The sequence below is a fragment of the Dromiciops gliroides genome, chromosome 2 (genome assembly GCF_019393635.1).
Source record: "Dromiciops gliroides isolate mDroGli1 chromosome 2, mDroGli1.pri, whole genome shotgun sequence".
Lineage (NCBI taxonomy): Eukaryota > Metazoa > Chordata > Mammalia > Microbiotheria > Microbiotheriidae > Dromiciops > Dromiciops gliroides.
Genome location: NC_057862.1, coordinates 148,519,280 through 148,543,044, shown reverse-complemented (window position 1 = coordinate 148,543,044; position 23,765 = coordinate 148,519,280). Strand labels below are relative to the sequence as shown.

The 23,765-nt window shown below is 39.6% G+C and overlaps 1 protein-coding gene across 3 annotated transcripts; it reads left to right on the top strand.

Moving 5' to 3' along the window:
- The first annotated feature begins 1,657 nt into the window (after positions 1–1,657).
- On the top strand, positions 1,658–22,805 carry SPG21 (SPG21 abhydrolase domain containing, maspardin). Of its 3 annotated transcripts, none has more exons than XM_043979999.1 (9): positions 1,658–1,825; positions 7,065–7,151; positions 10,534–10,695; positions 13,227–13,307; positions 13,757–13,902; positions 17,152–17,260; positions 18,396–18,503; positions 21,622–21,762; positions 22,096–22,805. In XM_043979999.1, the coding sequence occupies exons 2-9, from the start codon at positions 7,089–7,091 to the stop codon at positions 22,213–22,215; spliced, it is 930 nt and encodes a 309-aa protein (XP_043835934.1). In that variant the 5' UTR covers positions 1,658–1,825; positions 7,065–7,088; the 3' UTR covers positions 22,216–22,805. The 3 variants fall into 3 exon arrangements, with proteins under 3 accessions (XP_043835934.1, XP_043835936.1, XP_043835937.1); XM_043980001.1 differs by lacking the exon at positions 1,658–1,825 and adding an exon at positions 1,882–2,109; XM_043980002.1 differs by lacking the exon at positions 1,658–1,825 and adding an exon at positions 6,106–6,206.
- Positions 22,806–23,765: the final 960 nt, after the last annotated feature.

Here is a 23,765-nt window from a genome sequence, read left to right as displayed (position 1 = left end):
AGGGTCAGGTTTTGAAGGGCTTTGAATGCCAAACAAAGGATTTTATATTTGATACTGGAAGTAATGAGGAATTACTGGGGTTTATTGAATGGGGGTGTATGTGATATAATCAAACCTGTGGTTTAGGAAGATCAGTTTGAAAACTAAATGTTGACTGGACTGGAGTAGAGGGAGAGATCTGAAGCAGGGAGACCAACCAGTAGGCTACTGCAACCGTCAGGCATAAGGTGACAAGGGCCTGTACCAGGGTGGTGACAGTATCAGGAGGGAAGGGAACATATATGAGAGAGGTTACCAGTGCAGAAATGACAGGACTTGTCAACTGATTGGGTATGAGAGACAAGTGAAGAGCCAAAGGGTAACAACTAGGCTGTAAGCCTGGGTGACTGGGAGAATGGTGGCACCCTTGACAGTAATAGGGAAGTTAGGAAGAGTGAAGAAGAGTTTGGGAGAAATTTTTGTCTTGGGGGATACATACGAGAGAGAAGAAGAAGGGGGTGATCAGTGAATTCAGAGAGGTCAAACAATTAGAATTGAGGAAAGACCATTAGCTTTGGCAATTGAGATCATTGGTAATTTGGGGGAGAGCAGTTTCAATCAAATGATGACTTCTGAAGTCATACTTACCGAGAGTTCAGACTTGTTTTGCCATTCTTCAATTGATGGTGTCTAGTTTGTTTCCAGTTTTTTGCTTTTACAAAAAGTATTGTTACATATATTTCAAGGTACATGGTGCCCTCCCCCCTTTTTTTGGTGAGGCAATTGGGGTTAAGTGACTTGCCCAGGGTCACACATCCAGTAAGTGTTAAGTGTCTGAGGCAGGATTTGAACTCAGGTCCCCCTGACTCCAGGGCAGATGTTCTATCCACTGCGCCATCTAGCTGCCCCCATGGTGCCCTTTTGTCAGTTTTGGTTGGTCCATAGATCTTTTGGATAAAATGCTGGACTGGGAGTCTGGAAGGCCTGGTTTCAAGTCCTGGCTGCTACTTGGCCATGTTATTGGATAGAGTAGTACAATGGAAAGAGGGCTAGATCTGTAGTCAGGAGTAGGGAGTGGGGGCTTAGGCCCCGCTCCGGTCACTTGCCGCTTTATCTTGGATTGTCACTTCACTTATAGGACCCAGTTTTGTCATCAGCATAATGTGGAAGAGGGTACCTTCCTTCCAGCATTACGCCTTTGATCCTTATTCCTACACGGCATCTTTTAAACACTCGCCATCAAGCATAGGGGTAATGGGTAGTTTGGGGAAGACTTCGAGGAGTGAGGCGAGGCCCTGGGATCCAGGACTCTTCGCGCCTAGACCTAGATTTGATTGATTAATTGATTGACTGACTGATTGACTGACTGACACCTGCGGCCAGCCCTCACAAGCGATCCTATACCTTGGCGTCAGCCTCAGACCGGAGTCTGGCTGGGGGCACTCTGATGCTCCCTCGGGGGCCGGGGATCCCCAACTCGCCGGTGTCTCCCTTGGCGCCGGGATCCTGGGGCATCCCGCAGCTGTCCCCGTAGTTATGGAGACAGAGGCCGCCTCGCGCGGACTTCCGCCTCACGTGATGTCACCGCCCGACGTGGTCCCGCCCCTCGTCACCGCCCCCGGAAGCGGCTCGACCCGGCGGCCCGGGACTGTTGGACGCTGAGCAGATCGCGGCCCCGGCCCTCGCGGCTGCGCGCTCCGCCCCCGGAGGCGGCCCCTCCCCCTTCGCCCCGCCTATCGGCTCGGCCTCGGGTACGGACGCCGAGACAAATCCGCGGCTCGGGCCCCCGGCGGCTCGCTACGAGAAGCCGGGGCTGGGAAGGGAAGTGGGGGCCGGGCCGCGGCAGGTGAGGGGCCTCGGGCAGAGGGGGGTGTGGCTGGGGGCGCCGGCGCGGAAGTGGCTCTGTGACGAGGTCGGGGGCGCGTCCGGAGCCTGAGTCCCGCAGGGGGCCCTGGCTCCATACAGATTGGGGAGCCTAGGATAGGCACGCGGGGCCGCATCTTTGGTGGGAAAGAATCGGCCTTGGAGTCCGGAGGAGCTGGGTTCGAGTCCCGCTTCTGACACCTACTGGCTGCGGGACCCTGAGAAAGTCACTTAACCTCTCTGTGGCCCACGCAACTCTCTAAGACCGTAAGTTGCGGGACTGCATCGGTAGCAGGAATTTCACAGGTCCTGACCCAAAACGAACAAAAGTGATCCTGAACGTAAATGCATACATGTCCGCCCGTGGGAGTCTGCGGGTGCCCACACAGTTGTGCGCTTGAGGAGCCCGGGCATCTTGCCCCTCAGTCCGGTGTTCGTTTCCAGGGACTCGCAGGCTGGAAATGCCTTCGCCCGGTCAGCGGAGACACTGGTTCTGATTGAAATCAGCCCACAACCTTCAGTTCAATATCTTCATCTCTGTAGCAGGGCTGGGCTTGTGCCAAGTGGGATTTGGGAAATGACTAAGGCTGCAGAAATAGTCTCTTAAAAATCACCTCTAGTTTTTCACGCGTGTTTTTTCAGAAAGGTTTTCTTATCCTTACAATGCATTTTGCATTGCTAATTTGCCGCCGTTTGGGCACTTTTTACTCCTGTAGACACAAAATTCAAGTAATCCTAATAGACTGAAGTAACTTAATAGCCGTTTGCAAAGTCTCTGAGGTTATTACGCCATCTGTTCTGTCTCCAAGTGAGCCAAAGAACAAGAGGAAATGGCCTTAAATTGCTGAAAAAAGAAAATAAAAAAAAATTTAAGGCAGTCAGTTTTCTGGTTATAAGTTTTGGTAGATGTTAAAATGGGTTTACTGAAAAGTGGGGGGAAATTTTCCCTGGCTATGACTCGGGATAGAATAGCTGGCCTATTTACATTGGTCTAGTTTGATTTGCAGACCTGCCAATAATCCCTAAAGCAAAGAGACTCTTATTAATACGATTATTGTTGTTATTGTTTATTTCACCCATTTATTTGTCATGTGTAGTCTTAGAGACACTATAGATTAGGATAAGAGACTTACTATAAATGAGGAAAGTGTCATCTCACTGCATATGATAAACTGATAACCATTATTTGGATTCCTTTGAGACAGGTGCTCATCATCCTTGAAAGCCAAGCATTGTTAAAGAATAATTAGCAAAAGAATCTAGGATTAAACAAAGAAATATAAGCTTTGATGTTTACATACATAGAAGATATTCTGAGTAGGGTTGGGGCCAAAAAAATCAGTGCTTTACTCACCAAAATGTATAAGCGTTTGGGGTTTTTTCCTCCTTTAAGTTGTCTTAAATTTAACCATGTTGTAACTTGTACTCTTTGCTGATTAAACCTAACCTACTTGGTCAGACTGTTAAGCTTTCTTTGCCTCGTGGTTTATCCCTCCTGTGAATTGGAAAACTTAAACCCCCTCTAAAGGGACAAAAGGGATCTATGAAAACAAACTTTCCTTTTTCACACTGCTACTACCCAGTTGTTTTCCTCTGTCAGCTGTGAGGCTTTTTCAATAAGCAGTCAGTTGCTCAGTCAGCACTTGGTATCTTTTTTACCTTTCATATACTGCCAAACCAGCACAAGTGTTAAACATCACTTGTCTTGAGCAGTCCCTGTCCAGTGAATCATTAAGTCTAAAGAGTCTAAAGTTAGAAAATGAAATAATTTTTCTACATTACTGAGAAATATTGGTAAGAAAACTTTTGTTTATAGTGATATATATATATAATTATAATGATTTGCTATGGGAAAGAACTTAAGAATGGGTATAGTGTTTTTGTGTGTATATATATTTCTGCTTTTTGTATCTTTTGTTTGTGCTTTGTGGTTCCAGACTTAAGAAGGGTTCATTTTGCTCTGTTTGGTGATTTGCTCATTTATTTGTTGGCCTTATTATCTAAAATCAGTTTTATAAATCTAATAAGTAGTTTTCTGTTTCTAAGCAAGATTAGAACCTTGCCTTCTCTGAAAAGACAACTTATTTATTGTAATGTAATTTAGTAATGGTAATTTAAAATCATTGTAAACTAAGTAGATTTTTTAAAAATGACAGTAGTTTGATTCCATCCAGATAAAAATAACCTAATTAGTATGCCAAATGCCTTAATTTTGATAAAATGACTAGCCCAAAGGATAAAGATTGTAGTTAGGGACTGATGATGGGGATGGATTTTTTTTCACCTATAAATATTCATTCTTTGGGGGGGGGGGCAATGAGGGTTAAGTGACTTGGGCCCAGGATCACACAGCTAGTAAATGTCAAGTGTCTGAGGCAGGATTTGAACTCAGATCCTCCTGAATCCAGGGCCAGTGCTCTATACACTTCGACACCTAGTTGCTCCCCATTCTTCTTTTACTAAACGGGTTTTTTTAAGTTTTGAGTTCCAAATTCTATCTTCATCCCCCCCCCCAAGTAAGCAGATATAGGTTATACATATGCAACTATGTAAAACATTATCATATTAGTCCTTTTTTATAAGACACGAAAGAGAGAGAAAGGAGGAAGGAAGGAAGAAAGAAAGAAAGAGAAAAATAGCTTTGTTCAATCAAAAGTTCTTTCTTTGGAGATGGATAGTATGCTTCATCATTAGTCCTTTGGGATTGTCTTGGATCCTTGTATTGCTGAGAAGAGTTGTCATAAATATTCATTCTTAAGGAAATTAGAAATGAATCCAAAAAGAATGAACTTTCTTTTGCTTAGTACAGATTTTTAGTGGCCACATTTAGGCACCAGATAACCTTTTGGGGTTTTTTGTTTTGCAAAATCGTTCATGTTCTGTCCTAATTGATTTGCTTTAAAAATACCCCTGGAGATCAAATTGAGATGGTAATCTTTGAAGTGTCTGGATTGCCCAGCTTTAAATACATACAGTTTGTTGATAGAATCCTAAAGTGATACTTAGGGGTTATCAGATGTAGCATATACTTTGTGGAAATGAGCTGCTATAAGTGCTCTGGTTTTTTTGAAGGCTTGTTCAGTTCTTGGCTACTCTGTGGTTACAGATTTTGGATTGGGAAGAAGGATTTCTGCTTACATTTGAAGTATAGCAAGTTATTTAGAGCAAGGCTCCCACAGTCCAAAGACCCCGGAGATTACAAGACCCATCTTTCCAGGTCTTAATTGATTTATGGCATTGTAGAGAATCGTAGAGGAAAATAGTTATTTGGATTACATAGTGGTGCAGGTGGTAATATTGAGCTTAATTAGAATGCTGCTTACCATTATATCTGAAACTCCCTCCAGCTGATGAACGTGGTGAAAGTTTTTGCTAATTAATTAGAACATAAAACCAGGAACTATTTTCAAGGTTTCATTGTGAACCAATGAAGAAGTCAAGGCTGGCTAACCTAAACAAATATCGTAGAATAATGGCAGTAGAAGGGATCTTAGAAATCATGCCTTTGACCAGACAAGTGAAGTGACTTAACCAGCTCACATAGCTATAAAGCCAGAACTCACTAATCTCAGTGGTACAGATTTATTTCAGTAGTTCCTTGGATCTGTAATCTTGTTGGTGTTATCCCCTCCACTAACACAGATTACAGCCATTCCATGCCTTAGTAAAGATGATTTTGGTGAATTTCTGTGACCAGAAAAGTTAATCACTAAATGGTTAGCCGTGAACCTTTCTGAATGTAGCTAGACTTGTCCTGCAGATGAGTTAGAATCTTTCACCAAACCTCTACTCAGTCTTTCCAATCTCATTAGTACCTGCCAGAGATTGCACTACCTGAAGTGACTTTTTGGACATCTCACACCACAATGAGGCATCAAAGTAGGACTTTTTTGGTGAAAAAAGGACAAGTGATTTTAAGTAATATTTCTCTTTTGCTGGTTTGGTAGTGTGCTTATGGGACTGTTGTGATGCTATGTTTGGCTTCTCAGAGTGTATGGTATGACTTTTAATCATCACATCAGACATTTAGTTGACTAGCATTTATTGCTTACCATGTGCCAGGTATTTCTGGGATAACAGACAAAGGCAGAAAACAGTCCCTGATCTCCAGGAGCCTACAGTCTAACAGGGGAGACAATATGCAACAACCATGTACAAATAAGCTACATATGAGATAAGTTGGGAGTAATCTCAGAGGAATGGCACTAAGGTTAAGGATGGGGAAAAACTTCTTGAAGAAGGTGGGACAGTAGTTTATATAATGGTACTTTTCCCTGTATGTAGGAGGCAGAAGAAAGGACAGTGGATTCAAAATCAGGATCTGGGTTTAAAGCCTGCCTTTGACATTATTACTGAGACCTTATGTAAGTCGCTTACTTTCTCTGGGTCTCAGTTTCCTCATTTTTAAAATTCAGGGGTTGAACTAGGTCCCCTTTTGGTGTCCCCTTCTGTCTCTGAATTTACGATCCTGTGACATGTTTCTTTCGAATAGCATAGAACTATGGAGGACACATCCAATCTGGGCATTTTTTAATAAAAAGCAGCTTTATAAAAAAGCAGCTAGGGGGTGCAATGGATAGAGCACCAGCCTTGGAATCAGGAGGACCTGAGTTCAAATCCAGCCTCAAACACTTGACACTTACTAGCTGTGTGACCCTGGGCAAGTCACTTAACCCCAATCGCCTCACCAAAAAAAAAAAAAATCAAAAAGTAGCTTTATGGTAGCCCCATCTCTGTTGATGATAAAGACTATCCCACAGTTATGTTTTTATTAAAATTAGTTTTAAAATACTTTTCTCAAATGTTTACCTTATACTGAATCATTAAAGGCAACATGCTGACTCGAAGTCAGGAGACTGACTTCTAGCCCCCAGTATTGCCACTGATTAGTTGTGACCTTGAGCAAAAATCACTGAGCCTCTTGGTTTCCTTATCTGGAAAAATGAGGAAATTGGCCTAGCTTTCTAAGATCTCTTCCAGTTGGGAATCCTTTGACTAGACGATGTCCAAGTCACCTTCCACCTCTAACATTTTTATGATAGTTGGAATTAGACAACAGTGTGTTCTTTATAGCCCCCCCCCCAAAAAAGTGCACTAACAAGGTAGAATAGTTATCATCCTCTTACCTAAAACATTATTTGTGTAAATAGTAATAGCTTTTGTGTTTGGTTTTTGTATAAGCATGAATTCTTGGTATAAAACATCACATGTTTTTATTTCAGGGTTAACCGCTGTTTCAGCAAATCATGGGAGAGATTAAAGTCTCTCCTGATTATAACTGGTTCAGGAGTACAGTTCCCCTTAAAAAGGTATGTGTGGTTTTGCTATATCTGTTTTGTATCTTTCCCCCTCCCCCTGTTTCTTATCATGGAGCTCTACATGTATAGGCATTTAATAATTATCTATTGGACCGAAATGTTTACAATGCCCTGGTTTGGTTTTTTTGTGGTTTAGATGCCATGCCAGCGTAGCCTGCCTCATTTCCACTCTTGCTAAGTACTGTGGCTTATTGTTCAACAGAAAGGTTACATAATCTAGGAAGTCCAGTTATATTTGGAGGTTAATTCAAGATTGAAGGTGCAGATAACTAGCCTCTTTATGTTCTAAACACATTTTTGGTAGTAAGCCCCTGCTGAACTCATGCTTCTCTAATTGGATTACATGTTCATGCAGATAGAATTTGGTTCTGGTGCAAGGCTGTATTTTTTAATATGGAAGACATGAGTCGTCATCAAAGTTCTATAAAGTACAGTAAAAATTTCTTATAAAGCACTCGCCCATTCCCCAGATTGTTTCATAGTACTTGGGGCCAACATGGCTTGTTTTTCACATGTTTTGGGGAAGACCTTTTATTGTGATGACTTAAAAATCTCAAACTCTTTAAAAATTGTTTAGGTATTGATTTGGGGTCCCAAAAATAATCTTTAAAAACACTTTGGCAATCATATTGGAGAAAAGGGCCTCTTTAGTTACAAAGTAGCATCAAAGTTGAAACCTTCACAGAGGGGTCAACATACTATGTGCTTAAGATTTTTTATTGTGCATATATATTCTATACCTTTATTACAGCAAAAATGATATTCACAGAGGGTTTTTTTGGTCACGCCAAATAGCAGTTAAGGTGATACATGTTTACCATAATTACAAAATAATTTTCCATAATGAAAGTCAGAGGCACATTTCTCTAATTCATCAACCTACAGGTTTCACTGGCACAGAGCAAATAACTTTAGAAGGTACTCTTTCCCTTCCTTATTTGTTCACCCTTTGGAGGTCAATGTGTACATCCTCATTTCTTCCCCACCAGACCCCACTTAAGCTCACTAGAAGAAGAAAAGTCAGGACTGTGGCCAGCAAAAGTCAAAAAGCCCTTTCTCTTTGTGTAAAAGTAGAGGATAACTAGTGCTTCCTTTAGTGACTTCCTGTTGCTCATAAGATACAACCTCTTTAGCCTAACATTTAAGGCCTTTCAGAATCTGGCCCCACTATACTGTTTTCAGATTTCTCTTAAGCTGTATGCCTCCTCATATACAATATTTTGCCAGCCATCCTGGACCATTAACTGTCTCCGATCTGATCCTTTACTCTCCTGTCTCAGTACCTTCATATAGGCCATTCACCATGCTGGGAGGGAACTCACCCCCTCTTATCTCTGCCTTTTGAAGTGCTTCTCTTTTCTTCCAAGCTTAGCTTGGGTATCATTTCCTTTGTGAAGCATTCCTTTATCTTCTCAATTCAAAAATGATCTTTTTCTCTGAAACAAGACTTTTGATTTATATATCCCCAGATCCTAGCTCAGGGCCTTGCACATATTAGGTGTTTTAATAAATATCTGTTGAATCGAGTGAAATACTTTAGGAGTTCCATAAAATTATTCAATTCAATAAACATTTGTTAAACACCTGCTATGTGCAGCACACCATATTTAATGGCATAATTATTTCCAGTTACCAGAATGCTTAGTATAGAGTTCATGGCAAGTTTGCTTAAGAATTTATGATAGACATTAATGTCAGTAGATAATATGAACACCTCCAGTTCTCTTTTTCTCTAACATTGTTTTCTGTTGCTTCCTTAGAAAGGATCTCCTAAAAAAAGGTGAAGTGAAAGTGAATGTTTAAATAGTTATGGGACAGTATGAGTTATTTGAAAGACCATGTTTTTGGTTTTTGGTTTTTATGTTAGCGCATACCATCTTGTTTTATTTCCCCTAAATTTGTGTCCTTGAAAAAAATCTCGATCTCTCAGAGCACATGCTTCAGGAGCCTAAACTTTTAGACCATATTGGCGTCTCCTGTAAAACACCTTGGAACAACCTTCATTTTTAGTAGAAAAGCAGGAGTTTATTCTAAAATATGTGCTTGAGGCTGGGGAAGTATGTCACCATGTGAGTGGAAGCACAGGGAAGTATGTTATCTGTAGCTTGGGTCAGTAGAGAGGCCTTCCTTTCAGGTTAGGGGGAAGGCCCAGGAAGACTGGCCTGGCCTGGTATGGCCTCTCTGCCACCAACTTTTCCTTTGTTTTGCTGGTACCAGACTGAGCTGGCACTTTTGGTTAAACAGTGTCTCTCTGGCCCTTGGGAAATTTCACATTGCTGTTAATGTTTTTTAAATTATAAAAGCAAGATAAAATTTTATTTCCTACCACAAAGGAGTTCTTCAAGTAGAAACTGAAGGACCACTTGTCAGGAATGTTGTAGAGGGGATTCCTGGTCAGGACCACCCATGAAAATAATTCATGTACTTTTTCCAAGGTAACAAGGTCAAAATACAGAATAAACAAAAAGGGGACCAAGCAAGCAGAATGGTGAACTCTTTCCCCTCCCCCCTTTAACCTGTAACTAGTATAGGCACTAATACCTCTTTCAAACAACCCACCCCCAACTGATTATAAATTTATAAGTGACCATTTGTAATTCTAAGCTAATGTTTCTTCTTGGTCCTCTGTGAGAAAGCCTCAAGGTCACAAAAGTTAACCCCTCTTTCCTCCCATGTGAAACACCCATCTTTCTCTCAGTGGTTCATTTCTATTAGCAGGTCTCTCTCTCCTTGAGATTCTCCCAGGAGCAAATCTCAAACAGCTTCTGAGCATCATCATTATCATCATAAGTTATCAAATTTCTTCTTGTGCTTTTCCCCCAACTGTTAACTGCTTGTTTTTACAAGAGGCCCACAGTGGTGGCAGCAACCCTTCTCCTGGCTACCATCTCCGACCGGCCCCAGGCTGAAACCAGTGAAAGATTCTGCAATTTCTGCCTTCCCTTTCTCCCCACTGCTCCACCATTTCCCCTATGCCCCACAAACACATAGATACAAAGGGCCACCCAGACTTAGTTTGCTACAGAAGAGAGGTCATAAACAATTTGACAAAATAGATTTCTTCACATTGCCTTTACAGAAATGAAATTTGAATAACATTAACACTACTAAAGGATAATATTATTCTTTGGAGTAATACAAAGCCATCTTCTAAAATTTGGTTATTGGCATTAACACTAAAGAAAACAAAAGACACCAATCTAACTATTACAAATGGGAATTTGGCTTTAAGGTTTGGATCCCCTAGTTCTACCTTTTAACAGGACACTGATATTAATAGTGTCAGTGACATTCTGCTTCTGTAAAATAAGAGCTATTTTAAAACCAAATTCATTACAAGAGACTTCATATTTTTTTAAACTTTTTTTTTCAGATTATAGTAGATGATGATGATAGTAAAGTGTGGTCACTCTATGATGCAGGCCCTAGAAGTATCAGATGTCCCCTCATATTTCTTCCCCCTGTAAGTGGAACTGCAGATGTGTTTTTCCGGCAGATTTTGGCATTGACTGGATGGGGTTACAGAGTGATAGCTGTGAGTATTATTGACCTTACATCAAGGGACTGGGTTTTTCTTTTTCTGCTATCATTTCAGACCATTTATAAAAGCCAGGCTTCACGGTTGATTTTTCAGCAAGAGAGAATTTATTTTTGGGATGCTTAAAAAAGTTGTCAAGGTATTTGAAGAGAAGTAGCATGTATACTCAGATGTATAATATAGGCATGACCTATGGTCATATTATCATAGTGCCAAAGACATAATTATATATAGGGATTGATAGCACCAATGTAAGCTTATTTGTCTCCCTCTATAAATTGACTGATTTTTGTTCAAACTTTTTCTGGATAATGGAGATAGAGTGAGATAATTCAGTGTTGGGTTTTACATGACCTTTTGGGAAGGGATAGTCCAGCTGTGAATTTGGGATCTCCTTCCATATTCCTGCTGAAATAGCTGTCTATATTCCAGCTAGTGAGATTAAGTATAGAAAGTTTCAGTGTCAAGTAGGGAATTGAAATCAAAGCCAGCTGCCCTATTTTGATAACTGAAAGTTGACTATATGTTTATATCTCTAAAACCATAGTATAAATTACATTTCTTGTATCTGCTAAATGTTAATCTGTGATTGGGTTTTTCTCCTTTTCTTTGGAATTATGCCTAAATGAAAAGCTAGATATTATTAGCTACATATGTGTAGATAGCTTCCCTGGGTTTTAGCTATTAACTTCTTTAATCCTATTAGCTAGATGGACTTTGAGTATATATTTGGTCAGAATTCTTTAACCTATGCACATATCTTTTCTCTTTCATTGTCCAGAAAGGAAATTACATAGTTGTGGGGTTTTTTTTTACTTCAAAACAGTATTTCGGGGTCATCACTAATCCATATTCTTTAATTGCTTAGCTGTTCAAATCTTTTTCTCCTCTTTACAAAATAGTAGAAATTATACTTCTTTGTGGAATTTAATAAAAGTAGCCTTTATTATATAAAAGCCATAAATTGTCATTGATTCAACTCAGCCTGATGGCAGTTAAAAGACAAGATGAATATAATTAATTTAGAACAGCCAACCAGTGTAGGCAGGGTTTGCATACAGATGAACTGCTCTCTCCCAAGAATCTATAGTTACTAACTTGGATTTGTAATGATTGGAATGACGCCACCTGCTGGAGACTTACTGTAGAAAAGCTCCGCCATGAGGTGAAGGTCTTTGAGTTCAAGACCATGCGTCTTTTCTTTGGCGTCAGGAAGTGACGTTTGCTTGTGGGAGGAAGAAGGGGGAGCCTGGCGCTCTGACTCGGACTCTTTTTCATGTGGACTCTGGCGGAGAGTGGAGCTAGGAATGCTCTCTCCCTTTAATAGATAGATGAATCAGGCCTTTCCTTCTCTCTTTACCAAATTCTTATTCTCCTTAATAAATGCTTAAAAGCCTAACTCTTGCTAAAGCTTATAATTTATTGGCGACCACTCATTAGACATTTTAGATAGTTTAGCTAGAATTTTAGCCTTAATACATTTCTTCTCTTTTCATCATCAGTGACCACTAATTGAGAATTTTCCTGGTCCATGATGCTATAGTCAGTTTCACAGATAAAAAGACTAGCACAAAATTACACAGTATGACTCAACACCATAAAAAAAGAGAAGGAAGATTTTGTTCAAAAGCTCCATAAAGATATGTTGTGGCCAGAAAACACAGTGGAAGCTATATAGCTACAGCCCTCATTGATTTTCAGGCCTTTACCTAATGTAGATTTTATTTTCAGTTCTATTAACTCCCAACTTAGAAGAAAGTTTGATTTGAACAAAGTCATCATTTCTTTTCAAAGAAAGGTTTTAGGGGGCAGCTAGGTGGTGCAGTAGATAAAAGCACCGGATTCAGGAGCCCTGGATTCAGGAGGACCTGAGTTCAAAGCCGGCCTCAGACACTTGACACTTATTAGTTGTATGACCCTGGGCAAGTCACTTAATCCTCATTGACCTGTTCCCCTCCCCCCCCCAAAAAAAGCAAGGTTCTATTCTCTATCACCCTCACAGTTACTCAAGTGTTTGTGATTAAAATTGATCAGCATTAAAATTGTCATTGATATATCAGTAAACCTGTCTATCCATTCTTTAGCACCAACTTAATCTTTTTTTTGTCTTCAACTACATTGTTACCTCTGATATTTAAAAATTATTGTTATCTTTTGTTTTTATAGCTTCATTTCTAGATATATTACTTCCATTTCTGCCCCAAAGAGACTTCACTTCTAGCAAATAAAAAAAAAGAAAAAAGATTCAGCAAAAGTAGCCAACATTGTTCCACATGCATTGTCTCCCACCTTTGCAAAGAAGTATAATGTTAGCTCTAATTTTTATTAAACAACAGAATTAACCTTTTAGATTAATTATTACATTAAGCTAAAAACTAAAATCTTGTTATTATAGATTTTCAGTAAGAAAAAAATGATCAAATGATAAATGCTATTGCATATTGAGACATTTTCCAAACGTACATGCATTAGGTTTCGTTGTTTTAATACATTAAATAGCTTATTTTTTTTAATTCTTCTTATTACAGCTTCAGTATCCAGTTTATTGGGACCATCTTGAGTTCTGTGATGGATTCAGAAAACTATTAGACCATCTACAACTTGATAAAGTTAGTACACCCAAATTTTAAAATCACATAATTTTATCTTACCTTATATTGAGAGGGTCTGGGCAAATCACTTAACCTTCTAGTGCTCCAGGTAACTATATTAAGTTGCCTAACAGTTGACAATATGTATTGGTCGAGAGTGTTTCCTAACATGCAACTTCCCAAGCCAGTAAAATCACAGGTGCAGATGTGTGTGTTTTATGCAGTTTTTTAAAACCTGTTTTAACTTGGTAATATTACATTTCTTGCTGAGATGTTTGTTTTTAAGGCTATACTTAGAACTAAACAAAAAGTATCTTATATTTCCTTTCTGTTTAAGTATCTCAAGTGGCAGAGAATAACCACAGCTGATCAACTTTGTTTAGTTTTGTTTTTAAATTAAATTTGGGATGGGATTTCCAGACATTTTACTGTTATTTTTTGCTAATTTATATGTGATTCAAATTAAGGTTCATCTTTTTGGAGCCTCTTTGGGAGGCTTTTTGGCGCAGAAGTTTGCTGAATACACTCACAAATCTCCCAGAGTTCATTCCCTTATCCTCTGTAATTCCTTCAGTGACACCTCTATCTTTAACCAGACCTGGACTGCAAACAGGTAAAAGAATTAAACTAAAACTGATATTTTACTCAATACTAAAATACTAGACAGTTTTGGGGGGGGGTGTGAAGGAGACGGAAAAATAATTATATCTCACAGTCATGTTGCTTTTTCGTTGTTGTTCAGTTGTTTCAGTTGTGTCCAATTCTTTGTGACCCCATTTGGGGTTTTCTTGGCAAAGATACTGAAATGGTTTGCTATTTCCTTCTCCAACTTATTTTACATATGAGGAAACTGAGGCAAACAGGATTAAGTAACTTGCTCAAGGTCACTCAGCTAGTAAGTGTCTAAGGCAAGATTTGAACTCACAAAGATGAGTCTTCCTGACTCTAGGCCCTGGCACTCTATCCACTGTAGCACCTAGCTGCCTATGGTCATATCCCTTCCCCCTTTAAAAAATTTTTTTTCAGAAAATTTAACTTTAGGGCAGCCAGGTAGCGCAGTAGATAAAGCACTGGCCTTGGATTCAGGAGGACCTGAGTGACCCTGGGCAAGTCACTTAACCCTAGTGCTCCCCTCCCACCCCCCAAGAAAAAGATGTGAATTAGCTCAAGGCTTCTTAAACTTTTTCTGCTTGCGACCCCTTTTCTCTGGAGATTTTTTTTTGGGGGGGTGGGGCAATGAGGGTTAAGTGACTTGCCCAGGGTCACACAGCTAATAAGGGTCAAGTGTCTGAGGCCAGATTTGAACCCAGGTCCTCCTGAATCCAGGGCTGGTACTTTATCCACTGCACCACCTAGCTGCCCCTCTGGAGAAATTTTTATGTGACCCAGGGTATATAGGTATATAAAATAGGTATACAGAACCTTTTACTGTTGCCATATTTTTCACAACCCCAACATCTAATTACATGATCCTATATGGGATCACGGCCCACAGTTTAAGTTTTGTTTTGGGTTTTTTTTTGTGGGGCAATGAAGGTTAAGTGACTTGCCCAGGGTCACACAGCTAGTAAATGTTAAGTGTCTGAGGCCAGATTTGAACTCAGGTACTCCTGACTCCAGGGCTGGTGCTTTATCCACTGCACCACCTAGCTGCCCTTCCACAATTTAAGTTTAATAAGTTCTGAACTACTGTATAGTGCTACCTACAACAATTGTGAGCACCCACATCCTGACCAGGATTAGGTTTTGTCATTTTCACTTATTTCTTTTAATTTAACAAGTCTGTGGTATTTTTGCTGGTGAGGCTAGGCTACACCTTTTTTTTTAAATGTCCAGTAACTTAAACATGCCTTTGTGATTGATCTAGTTTTTAAGTTTCCTCATAAGGAAAACACTGTTGGCATGGTTTTCACAATCCAGGGAGTATTATGCTATTATATTTTGAAATATCCATCTATGTTATCCCAGGATTATCTTTCTTTATTTTCAGTACCTGATCCAATATCATTCTTTTTTTTTTTTTTTGGCGAGGCAATTGGAGTTAAGTGACTTGCCCAGGGTCACACAACTTAAATGTCTGAGGCCGGATTTGAACTCAGGTACTCCTGACTCCAGGGCTGGCTCTCTATCCACTGTGCCACCTAGCTGCCCCTCCAATATCATTCTTAAAATATTAAAGAGCAAACAGGAAAGAGCTTGGTTATTATTGGAGGAGATAACATTGGCCCTGGCGCAGAGTGATACAGTAGAAAGAGTCTTGGAGCCAGAGGACCTAGTTTTGAGACTGGGCACTGCTACTTAACTAGCTGCACCACCCCTGGGCAAGTTGATTCACTTCCCTGGGCCTTAGTGCTCCAATCTGAAATGGGGATGATCATATTTGCAGGACCTCCACGTAGGATTGTGGTGAGAAAACCACTTGGTCAATCTGAAAGTAGTATTTAACTGTAAGTGGTTCTTACTCTTCTCCCAAGGCTTTCCCAATTTCAGCATGAGCCAAAAACCATTTTGTACCTACTGTAAGTGATTCTTACCATAAGTGAGAAAGAATTCGTTTAAAACCATAAAATGTGTCGTTGGTAATCATAAATGTTCCCATTCACAGATTACTTGCTTTGGGAAATGCATTCTTTCAGATCGCCAGGAGGGAAGCTCCTTTTCTTTGAAGCAGCACTTTTTCAAATGGTGCCCTGACAAAGGGAAGGGGTTAACCCATGTCCCAAAGCAACCAGTATTTTCTTTTTTTTTTTTTTTTAGTGAGGCAATTGGGGTTAAGTGACTTGCCCAGGGTCATACAGCTAGTAAGTGTTAAGTGTCTGAGGCCGGATTTGAACTCAGGTACTCCTGACTTCAGGGCCGGTATTCTATCCACTGTGCCACCTAGCTGTCCCAACAACCAGTATTTTCAAAGGAAACAACTGATTTGTTGGCAGGATTAGGCTGAACTTGTAATGATTTTCATAAACTAGTATTGAAGTGAAATCATCAACTTTTCTACCTTTTTAAAGTGTTTTGAATTATTGTTCATAATTCTTTGAAATATTCTCATAGTGGTTTAATAACAAGAAACATACTGCCATCCTTTATGATTTAGAAGAAGGCACACAAGGTGTTTATTTACCAAAAGGCAAAAGAAAAAGGCATATGCCCAAGAATAATTTATTCTGCACAAGAATAATTTATTCTGCAAAGTTGAGTGTAGTCATAAGGAAAAGGACCCCCCAAAATCATTAACTTCCTAGTGCTGCTATTGAGAACCATAGTTTAGAAGAATCTTTAAAACACAAAAGAAAAGACAATAGAAAACCTATCATGCAACTGCCAATCACTCCTGACTTGTTTTTTTGTTTGTTTGTTTGTTTTTGTGTGGGGTTTTTTGCAGGGCAGTGAGGGTTAAGTGACTTGCCCAGGGTCAAACAGCTAGTAAGTGTCAAGTGTCTGAGGCCGGATTTGCACTCAGGTCCTCCTGAATTCAGGGCCGGTGCTCTATCCACTGTGCCACCTAGCTGCCCCCCTGACTTGTTAATAGTGAAAATCTGGTACAAATGATAGAGGGTGGGAAGGGCCTGGTAGAGATGGACTACAGGATTCTTAAGGAAAACACCATGTTCTTCTCTAAAGGACTTTCCTGATTTTCCCAGCTACTTGAGCCTTCTTTCCAAAAAAAAAATCACTTTGTATTTATCTTACATAGTTATTGATGTGAATTTTGGCTTCCTACTGGAATGTAAACTCCTGCATCCCCAATATCTGGTACAGTGCCCAGCATATGGTATACACCTAATACATGCTTGTTGATTGATTGAATATGTACTATTGGTGTGCATACTCCAAATACTTAGTGTGTGTCTGTGCATTGCAGCTTTTGGTTAATGCCAGCATTTATGCTCAAGAAAATAGTCCTTGGAAACTTTTCATCTGGTCCTGTGGATCCTGTCATGGCAGATGCCATTGATTTCATGGTTGACAGGGTAAGGGGTGTCTCACTGTGAATGTTCTTTGCTATTGAATGCTCCCTTCTGCCTGTGGCACTGCATTCCTAAAGCTGGATGTCAAGGGTTGGGTTTGGTGGGGGTTTTTCATGCATATAATAGGTGATCATGGAGCATTAATTTTTTCCATACATCTGAAGAGGTATTACAAAATTGCCTAAGACTCCTTATTTATGAAGTCTATCTCTCATTTCATACTTGTTAGTTTCTTGTTATTTTGTCATTACTAACTCATCTGTAGATCAGAGACTTTCAAGAAATTTCATGACATTCCATTTAAATTAAAGAAGCTTAGGTCCCTAAATAACTGTAAAGGTTAATCGATATTCTCCATGTGTTGCTTCCTCTGGATGCACTGAACCCATTGAATTTCTGGTTTCCATTCACAATTATAGTTTTCAGTGCCTGGAAAACAGTATTCTCCTGTTGGGTGAGGAGGGAGAGAAGAAAGAACGGGGTATGTGTAGTTTTAGTAGGGTGTGAGGGAGGTAGCCACAAGTCAGACATTCAGAAGAATAATCTCCGTGCAGGAATTCTCATGTGCCCCAGTGCAGTTCATAACAGGTATCATTACACTTATGGACTTTGATCTGGTCTTACACTGAAGTACTTGTAGGTACAAAGCATGTTACTTTTATAACAGTATCTAGCATTTGTCTTAGTTTTCAGTTCTGGTTTTTTTGTATAGTTGCAGAAGGATATAGACTCATAGTCCTACCATTTTGTGTTCATCTGATTTATTAAATACTTATCAAGTAAATAGTCTTTTGGAAAATATTACTTTGAAGAATTATCTGCCGACCTTATACATCATGAATGAAGTTCCTCATTTGAGGGATTAATTGAAGTTGCCTGTTGAAGCTTATCTTTTTTTTTTAGCCATCACCAAATGGGGAGGGAGACCTTATGATTGTTGGGGAGAAAAATGAAGGCTGGGAGGCTTGGTGCAGGTGACTGAGAGGCCAGATCTGTTTTCTTTCTTGTTGAGCACGTTTCATCATCAGTGATATTTGTTGGAAAGCCCTCTGGGTGACATGCAGTGGAAGCACTGACTTTCTCTGTTGATTTAAATTTCAGCTAACAAATAAATCTTTATCTTTGTTTTCTCCTGCAGCTAGAAAGTTTGGGTCAAAGTGAATTGGCTTCTAGGCTTACCTTGAACTGTCAGAATTCTTATGTGGAACCTCATAAAATTCGGGACATTCCTGTGACTATTATGGACGTAAGTTTTCTTTTTGTATGTTAAAAGTAGATATTTTGCCTTCCTCTACATAAAGGTAGAAACCTTTGTGTCTTTTTTTATTCAAAATTTTCCTTGAATCCTAACTTTGCTTTTTATGGATATTTAAAATCAGAGGTAGTTTGTTGGTCACTTATCATAAGGTTTGTCTTGGGAAACAGCCCCATTGTCAATTTGATTTCTCCACTGAAGTCCTACTAGTGTCTCTCTAGCAATAATATCAAAACACACCAAACTTTATTTATACCTACTAATTAAAACTATACTTTAGCTTTAAGGGCAGCAGGGCCAAGCCACTGACCACAGATGGCCAGAACACACCTTATTCCTCTCATAGGAGGCAGTTTTCAGGAGAGCCTTATGGCCAGCACAGTGTTTGGGCTTCTTATATTCCTTCTTTTTGAATTCTAGGATTCCAGTGAAATTTAAATCAGGGTGGTAGTATAGAGACCAGGTGTCCAGAATGTGGCCGGTGACAGTCACACTATGCTCTGTCCTGGTCAGACCACATATAGAGCTTTATTGTCAGTTCTAGGGCACCAGATTTCATTAAGGATGTTGACAAAGTGTAAAGGTTCCAGGGAAGAGAACTTTTACCATATGATTGAAATTGCTTTCTTTGAGAGTACCTATGACCTCTCAAGTTCTTACTTCAGTGGCCTTTTCTCAGTCAATCTTGACCTTTCTGCAGCTTTACATGGTTGGCCATGCCTTCCCACTAGACATAGCAGCATAATCTCTGTTCCTTTGGTTTCCATGGCACTGCTGCCTCACTTCTCTTGCTACCTGTCCAACCACTTCCTTTCCTAGATCATCATCTGTTTCCTACCTTATAATGCTGAATATTCTCCCAAGGAGCTCTGTCCTGTGACTTCTCCTCTTCTGTGTCCTTTCTTGGTGCTCTTCTTATCTCCCATGGGTATTTAATTATCAATTAGATATTCCTAAATCTTTATTACAGCCCTGATTTCTCTCCTGAACTCCAGACCCACATTGCCACTGCCTATGAAATATTCCTGCCCGTTGGTATCTCAAACTCAGCATGTTTAAAATGTTATCATTATCTTCTTCCCCAAACCTGCCTTCCCTGTCTCCACACTTCTACATATATGTTGAGGACGCCATCATCCTTCCAGTCAATGAGATTCAAAATCTCAGAATCATCTTTAACTCTCTCTATATCCAGGCAATTGCCAGGTCTGCTTAATTTTCTCTACATAATTTAGTTCAACAAACATTAAGATCCTTCTGTGTGCAAGATACTAGGGACACAGTTAAAAACAAAACAGTCTCTGGCCATCAACTCATTTATTTTGTCCTTGGGGAGTATTGGGGAGGGAGAGAAGAAGGGAAGGAGATTACAACAGGTCACAAAAAAGGAAAGTGGAAGGAAAATTGAATAAAGAGAAAACTAACAGCTGGGGAAATCAGAGGAAGAAGTGGCACCAAAGTTGAGCCATGAATTAAGCTAAGGATTTTGAGAGCCAGAGATAAGCAGGGTAGTGTTCTCCTTGAAGCTTGTGAAAATTAATGGAATCAGAAGCTGGAGTATCTGTGGCTTGGCTTGTAGTTAATTTTATTTAGAGAGAATAACAAGATAAAATGGATAATTTTTTTTTTAATTTTCGTTGCCTAGCACAGTACCTTGTCCATACCTTATGTTTTAAAAATACAGTTTTTTATATTGATTTTTATATAACCTGTATCTCCCACTGTATTCCTCCCCAAACCCTCACCTAGAGAACCATTCCTTTTAATAAAAGAAATTTTAAAAGGAGAAAAAAAATCAACAAAACTAATCAACATGTCAAAAAAAAAAGTCCAACAATATGTGCTATTTTCCACACCCTTGGTCCTTGACCTTTGCTAGAAAGCTGGGAGGTGATGTCTTCTCATATCTTTTCTTTGAGGCCAAGCTTAGTCATTATAATTTTGGAGCATTCAGTTCAATTTTTTTTCAATGATGTAGTCCTTTGCTTTTAGTCAGTTCACATAAATCCATACTTCTGTCTTCATCATATTCATGATTTCTTGCAGCACAATAATAATCCATTACATTCACATACCACAGTTTGATAGCTATTATCAACTTTATTTTTACTTCTTTACTACCCCAAAAAGGGCCACTTTATATAGGGCACGTATGGGACTTTCTTTTTATTACTGACCTCCTTGGAGTATATGACGCAGTGAAATTTCTGAATGTACTTAACTTCTTAACAAATATTTAAGGTGAATTGAGTTCACTATAACTCCTCTGGAGAGAAGGAGGAACCAGTGGGTAGAAATTATAGGGAGACAGATTCTGTATAAGAAAAAAACTTGTCACTAGTTAGAAATGTCTGAAAATGAGAAGCTAGCTCATGAGGTGAAGTGTTCCCTTTCACTGGAAGTATTCAAAGAACAGACAGCTTCTTGTCAAGGATGGAGTAAAAGGGATTCAGCAGCAGCAAGAAATTTGAGTTGATGACCTCTCATGACAGAGCCTGTGAGTCTCTGGTTCTGGCCTTACTGTCCACATGATAACCACCAAATTTGTAATCCATGGCTTGTTTTTATGAGCACAAAGAAACGATTCAACCTGGTCTCTTTAAGGTTCCATAAAATATTCAACAAGCATCTCTACAAAAAAAAAAGTGCCAGGCCCTAGGGACATAAAGACAAAAACTAATCTCTGCCTGTCCCCAAGGAGTTATCATTCTACTGATAGAGAACGGTGTGTACACAGACGAGTAAAGGCCAACATTTTACAAAGTAAAATCAGAGTAATTTCAAGGGAAGGGTGGAAATAATCATAACCAGAGATAACTGTAATCATATAGTTATGACTGGGGAAATCAGGAAAGAGCTCTTGGAGTAGGTAGCACTGGAGCTGAGCCTTGAAGGGAGTTAGTACTTTCAGATGAGATGAAGGAGAACATTCCAGACAGAGGAGAGCCTGTACAAAGGCAGCCGCGTGTGGTTTGTAGGCCAATTTGATGGGAATGTAGAATGCTTCAGAGAGAAAGCTGCAGTGTCCCATTTTGTGATAGTTCCCATCATCTGAAGAGACCTCATTAAATACCACTGTATTTTTAGCTTTTCTTCTTTTTTCTCCAAGGTATTTGACCAGAGTGCCCTTTCAACCGAAGCTAAAGAAGAAATGTACAAATTATACCCCAATGCTAGGAGAGCACATCTTAAAACTGGAGGCAATTTTCCTTACCTTTGCAGAAGTGCCGAGGTGAACCTTTACGTACAGGTAAGTCCCAGCTGGAGGACTTCTGGAACATTAGGATGTTTTCCTCATTTTAATGCTTCCCTAATGTGGGAGTGGAGGCCAGCCATTGGAAGTGTTGGATTATTTTGAGGAAATGATCTGTCCTGAATAGATTTTCTGATACTTGGAAAGCAGCTGTCTACCCTAAGGCTGTTGTTCATTGAACACTTTAATTGTAAGGTATAAATCAGGGACTCTGGGAAAACTTTTTTTGTAAAATCTAATGTGATAATAAGTAAATAATATCTTTTTCTTTAAAAAAAAGTAATCCCTATAATACAACCATTTAAATAGTTTCTCTCTGCATTTCTACAGATCCATTTACTGCAGTTTCACGGAACAAAATATGCAGCCATTGATCCCTCTATGGTCAGTGCTGAAGAACTTGAAGTACAAAAGGGAAGCCTTAATATCAGTGGTCAAGAAGAGCCATAGGTTGAGCTGTTTGCAGCTCAACAATGAATCGATCGGCCAGGCTTCCTTCCGGTACAATCAGGGCTTTCCAATCTGCCTTTTTGTTTTGGGGTGTGGTTTTTTTTGGTTTTGTTTTTGTTTTTTTGTTAGCCGGTCATCACTGGGCTTCTGAAACTAGGACTTATTATGAAATAGGATTATTCCGTAAAATTCATTACTGGTGACAGCTCTCCAAGCCAGTGAAACTGCATCTTTTTTGGTTTGACTTTTAGCTTTTGAATTTAAAGGTATATCTTTGAAGCCTCCTATTTTAAGGATTGTAAAAATTTTTGCTACCAAAAGTCTTCACCTCTGCATTTAAGGGAACATTAATTTGTGGAGTTTTGGGGGTGTTTTTTTAATGCTTTAGCTGTAAATACTGCAAATCCAGATTGTGAACTAGAAGCTTATTGATTATTTTTTAATCTATTTTTGTTTAAAACGTGTTAAGGTGCCAAGGCTATCATCTGCTTCTTTGCTTTATTTCTAATCAAAACAAATTGTTTGGGCTTTTTTAGCTGTCATCTTGCCAGCTGCCATAGTCATTTTGAATAAAACATCAGTTTCAATAAGTGGCCTTCTTTATCATAATTGTTACTCCTGCCATATAGGTACAGGGCTTTTGGTCTGTTGCTATCTGGTTACCAGATGATCTTTGTACTTGTGTCATGTAGGAAGTGCAGCATGATCATCCATATTGGTGAGCTTTGTCTTTACAAGGAACTGTATATGGTGTCAGTGTTGTTGAGAGAACTAATTTAAATGGCTTAATTTTTGTCTTCTGACACCCACTTTCTTTGTGAAAGAAGAGGGAAGGTGCCCCTCCCTACCAGTGCTCAAACAGTGGGAGACAGACAGGTTGAGTCAGATCTGAAGAGGCAGGTCTTCCTTCAGTACCTGCAGGCCTCAAAGCCCGAAAAGTTGATTATAGTCATGCTTGAGTACACTTGACTTTCAACTTCTTGCCCACTTCTGCCATAATGGATACACTTTAGGAATCAGAGTACTCCTAATTAAAGGAAAGTTTGGGTTAGGTTTTCCCTCCTTATTAGAACATTGTGCTTCAGAATCATTGTGGAGGGGCTCAGTCTGTTAAGAGGGCACATAAAGCACATGATTAAAAATGGTACGAAAGAGCCACAGAGGTTATGAAACGGAGCCCCTTGTGCCTTCTTAAACACAGGGATGATCAACACATGGGCTCTTACACGGCAGCTGCCGAATTCTGTGGTGTTGGGTTTGATAGCCTATTTAGATTTGCACAAACTAAAAAGGGTTCCTTTTTGTGGATAGCCACTGAGAATAATGCGCAGTTTTTATTGTGTTACTCACAGGTTTCTGCTTTTAGCAAGCAGTGACTTTTCATTTATTAATACAAGGTGAAGAGAACTAAAGAACTAACCGAGCTATCAGGAGATGTGAATTGTGGATTTCTCTCAGGAATAACTAATATGGCTACAACAGACAATGCAGAAAAACATACAGCCCCTCATGTATATGCAGGTATCATTTTCTTCCTACAATGGAAAAGT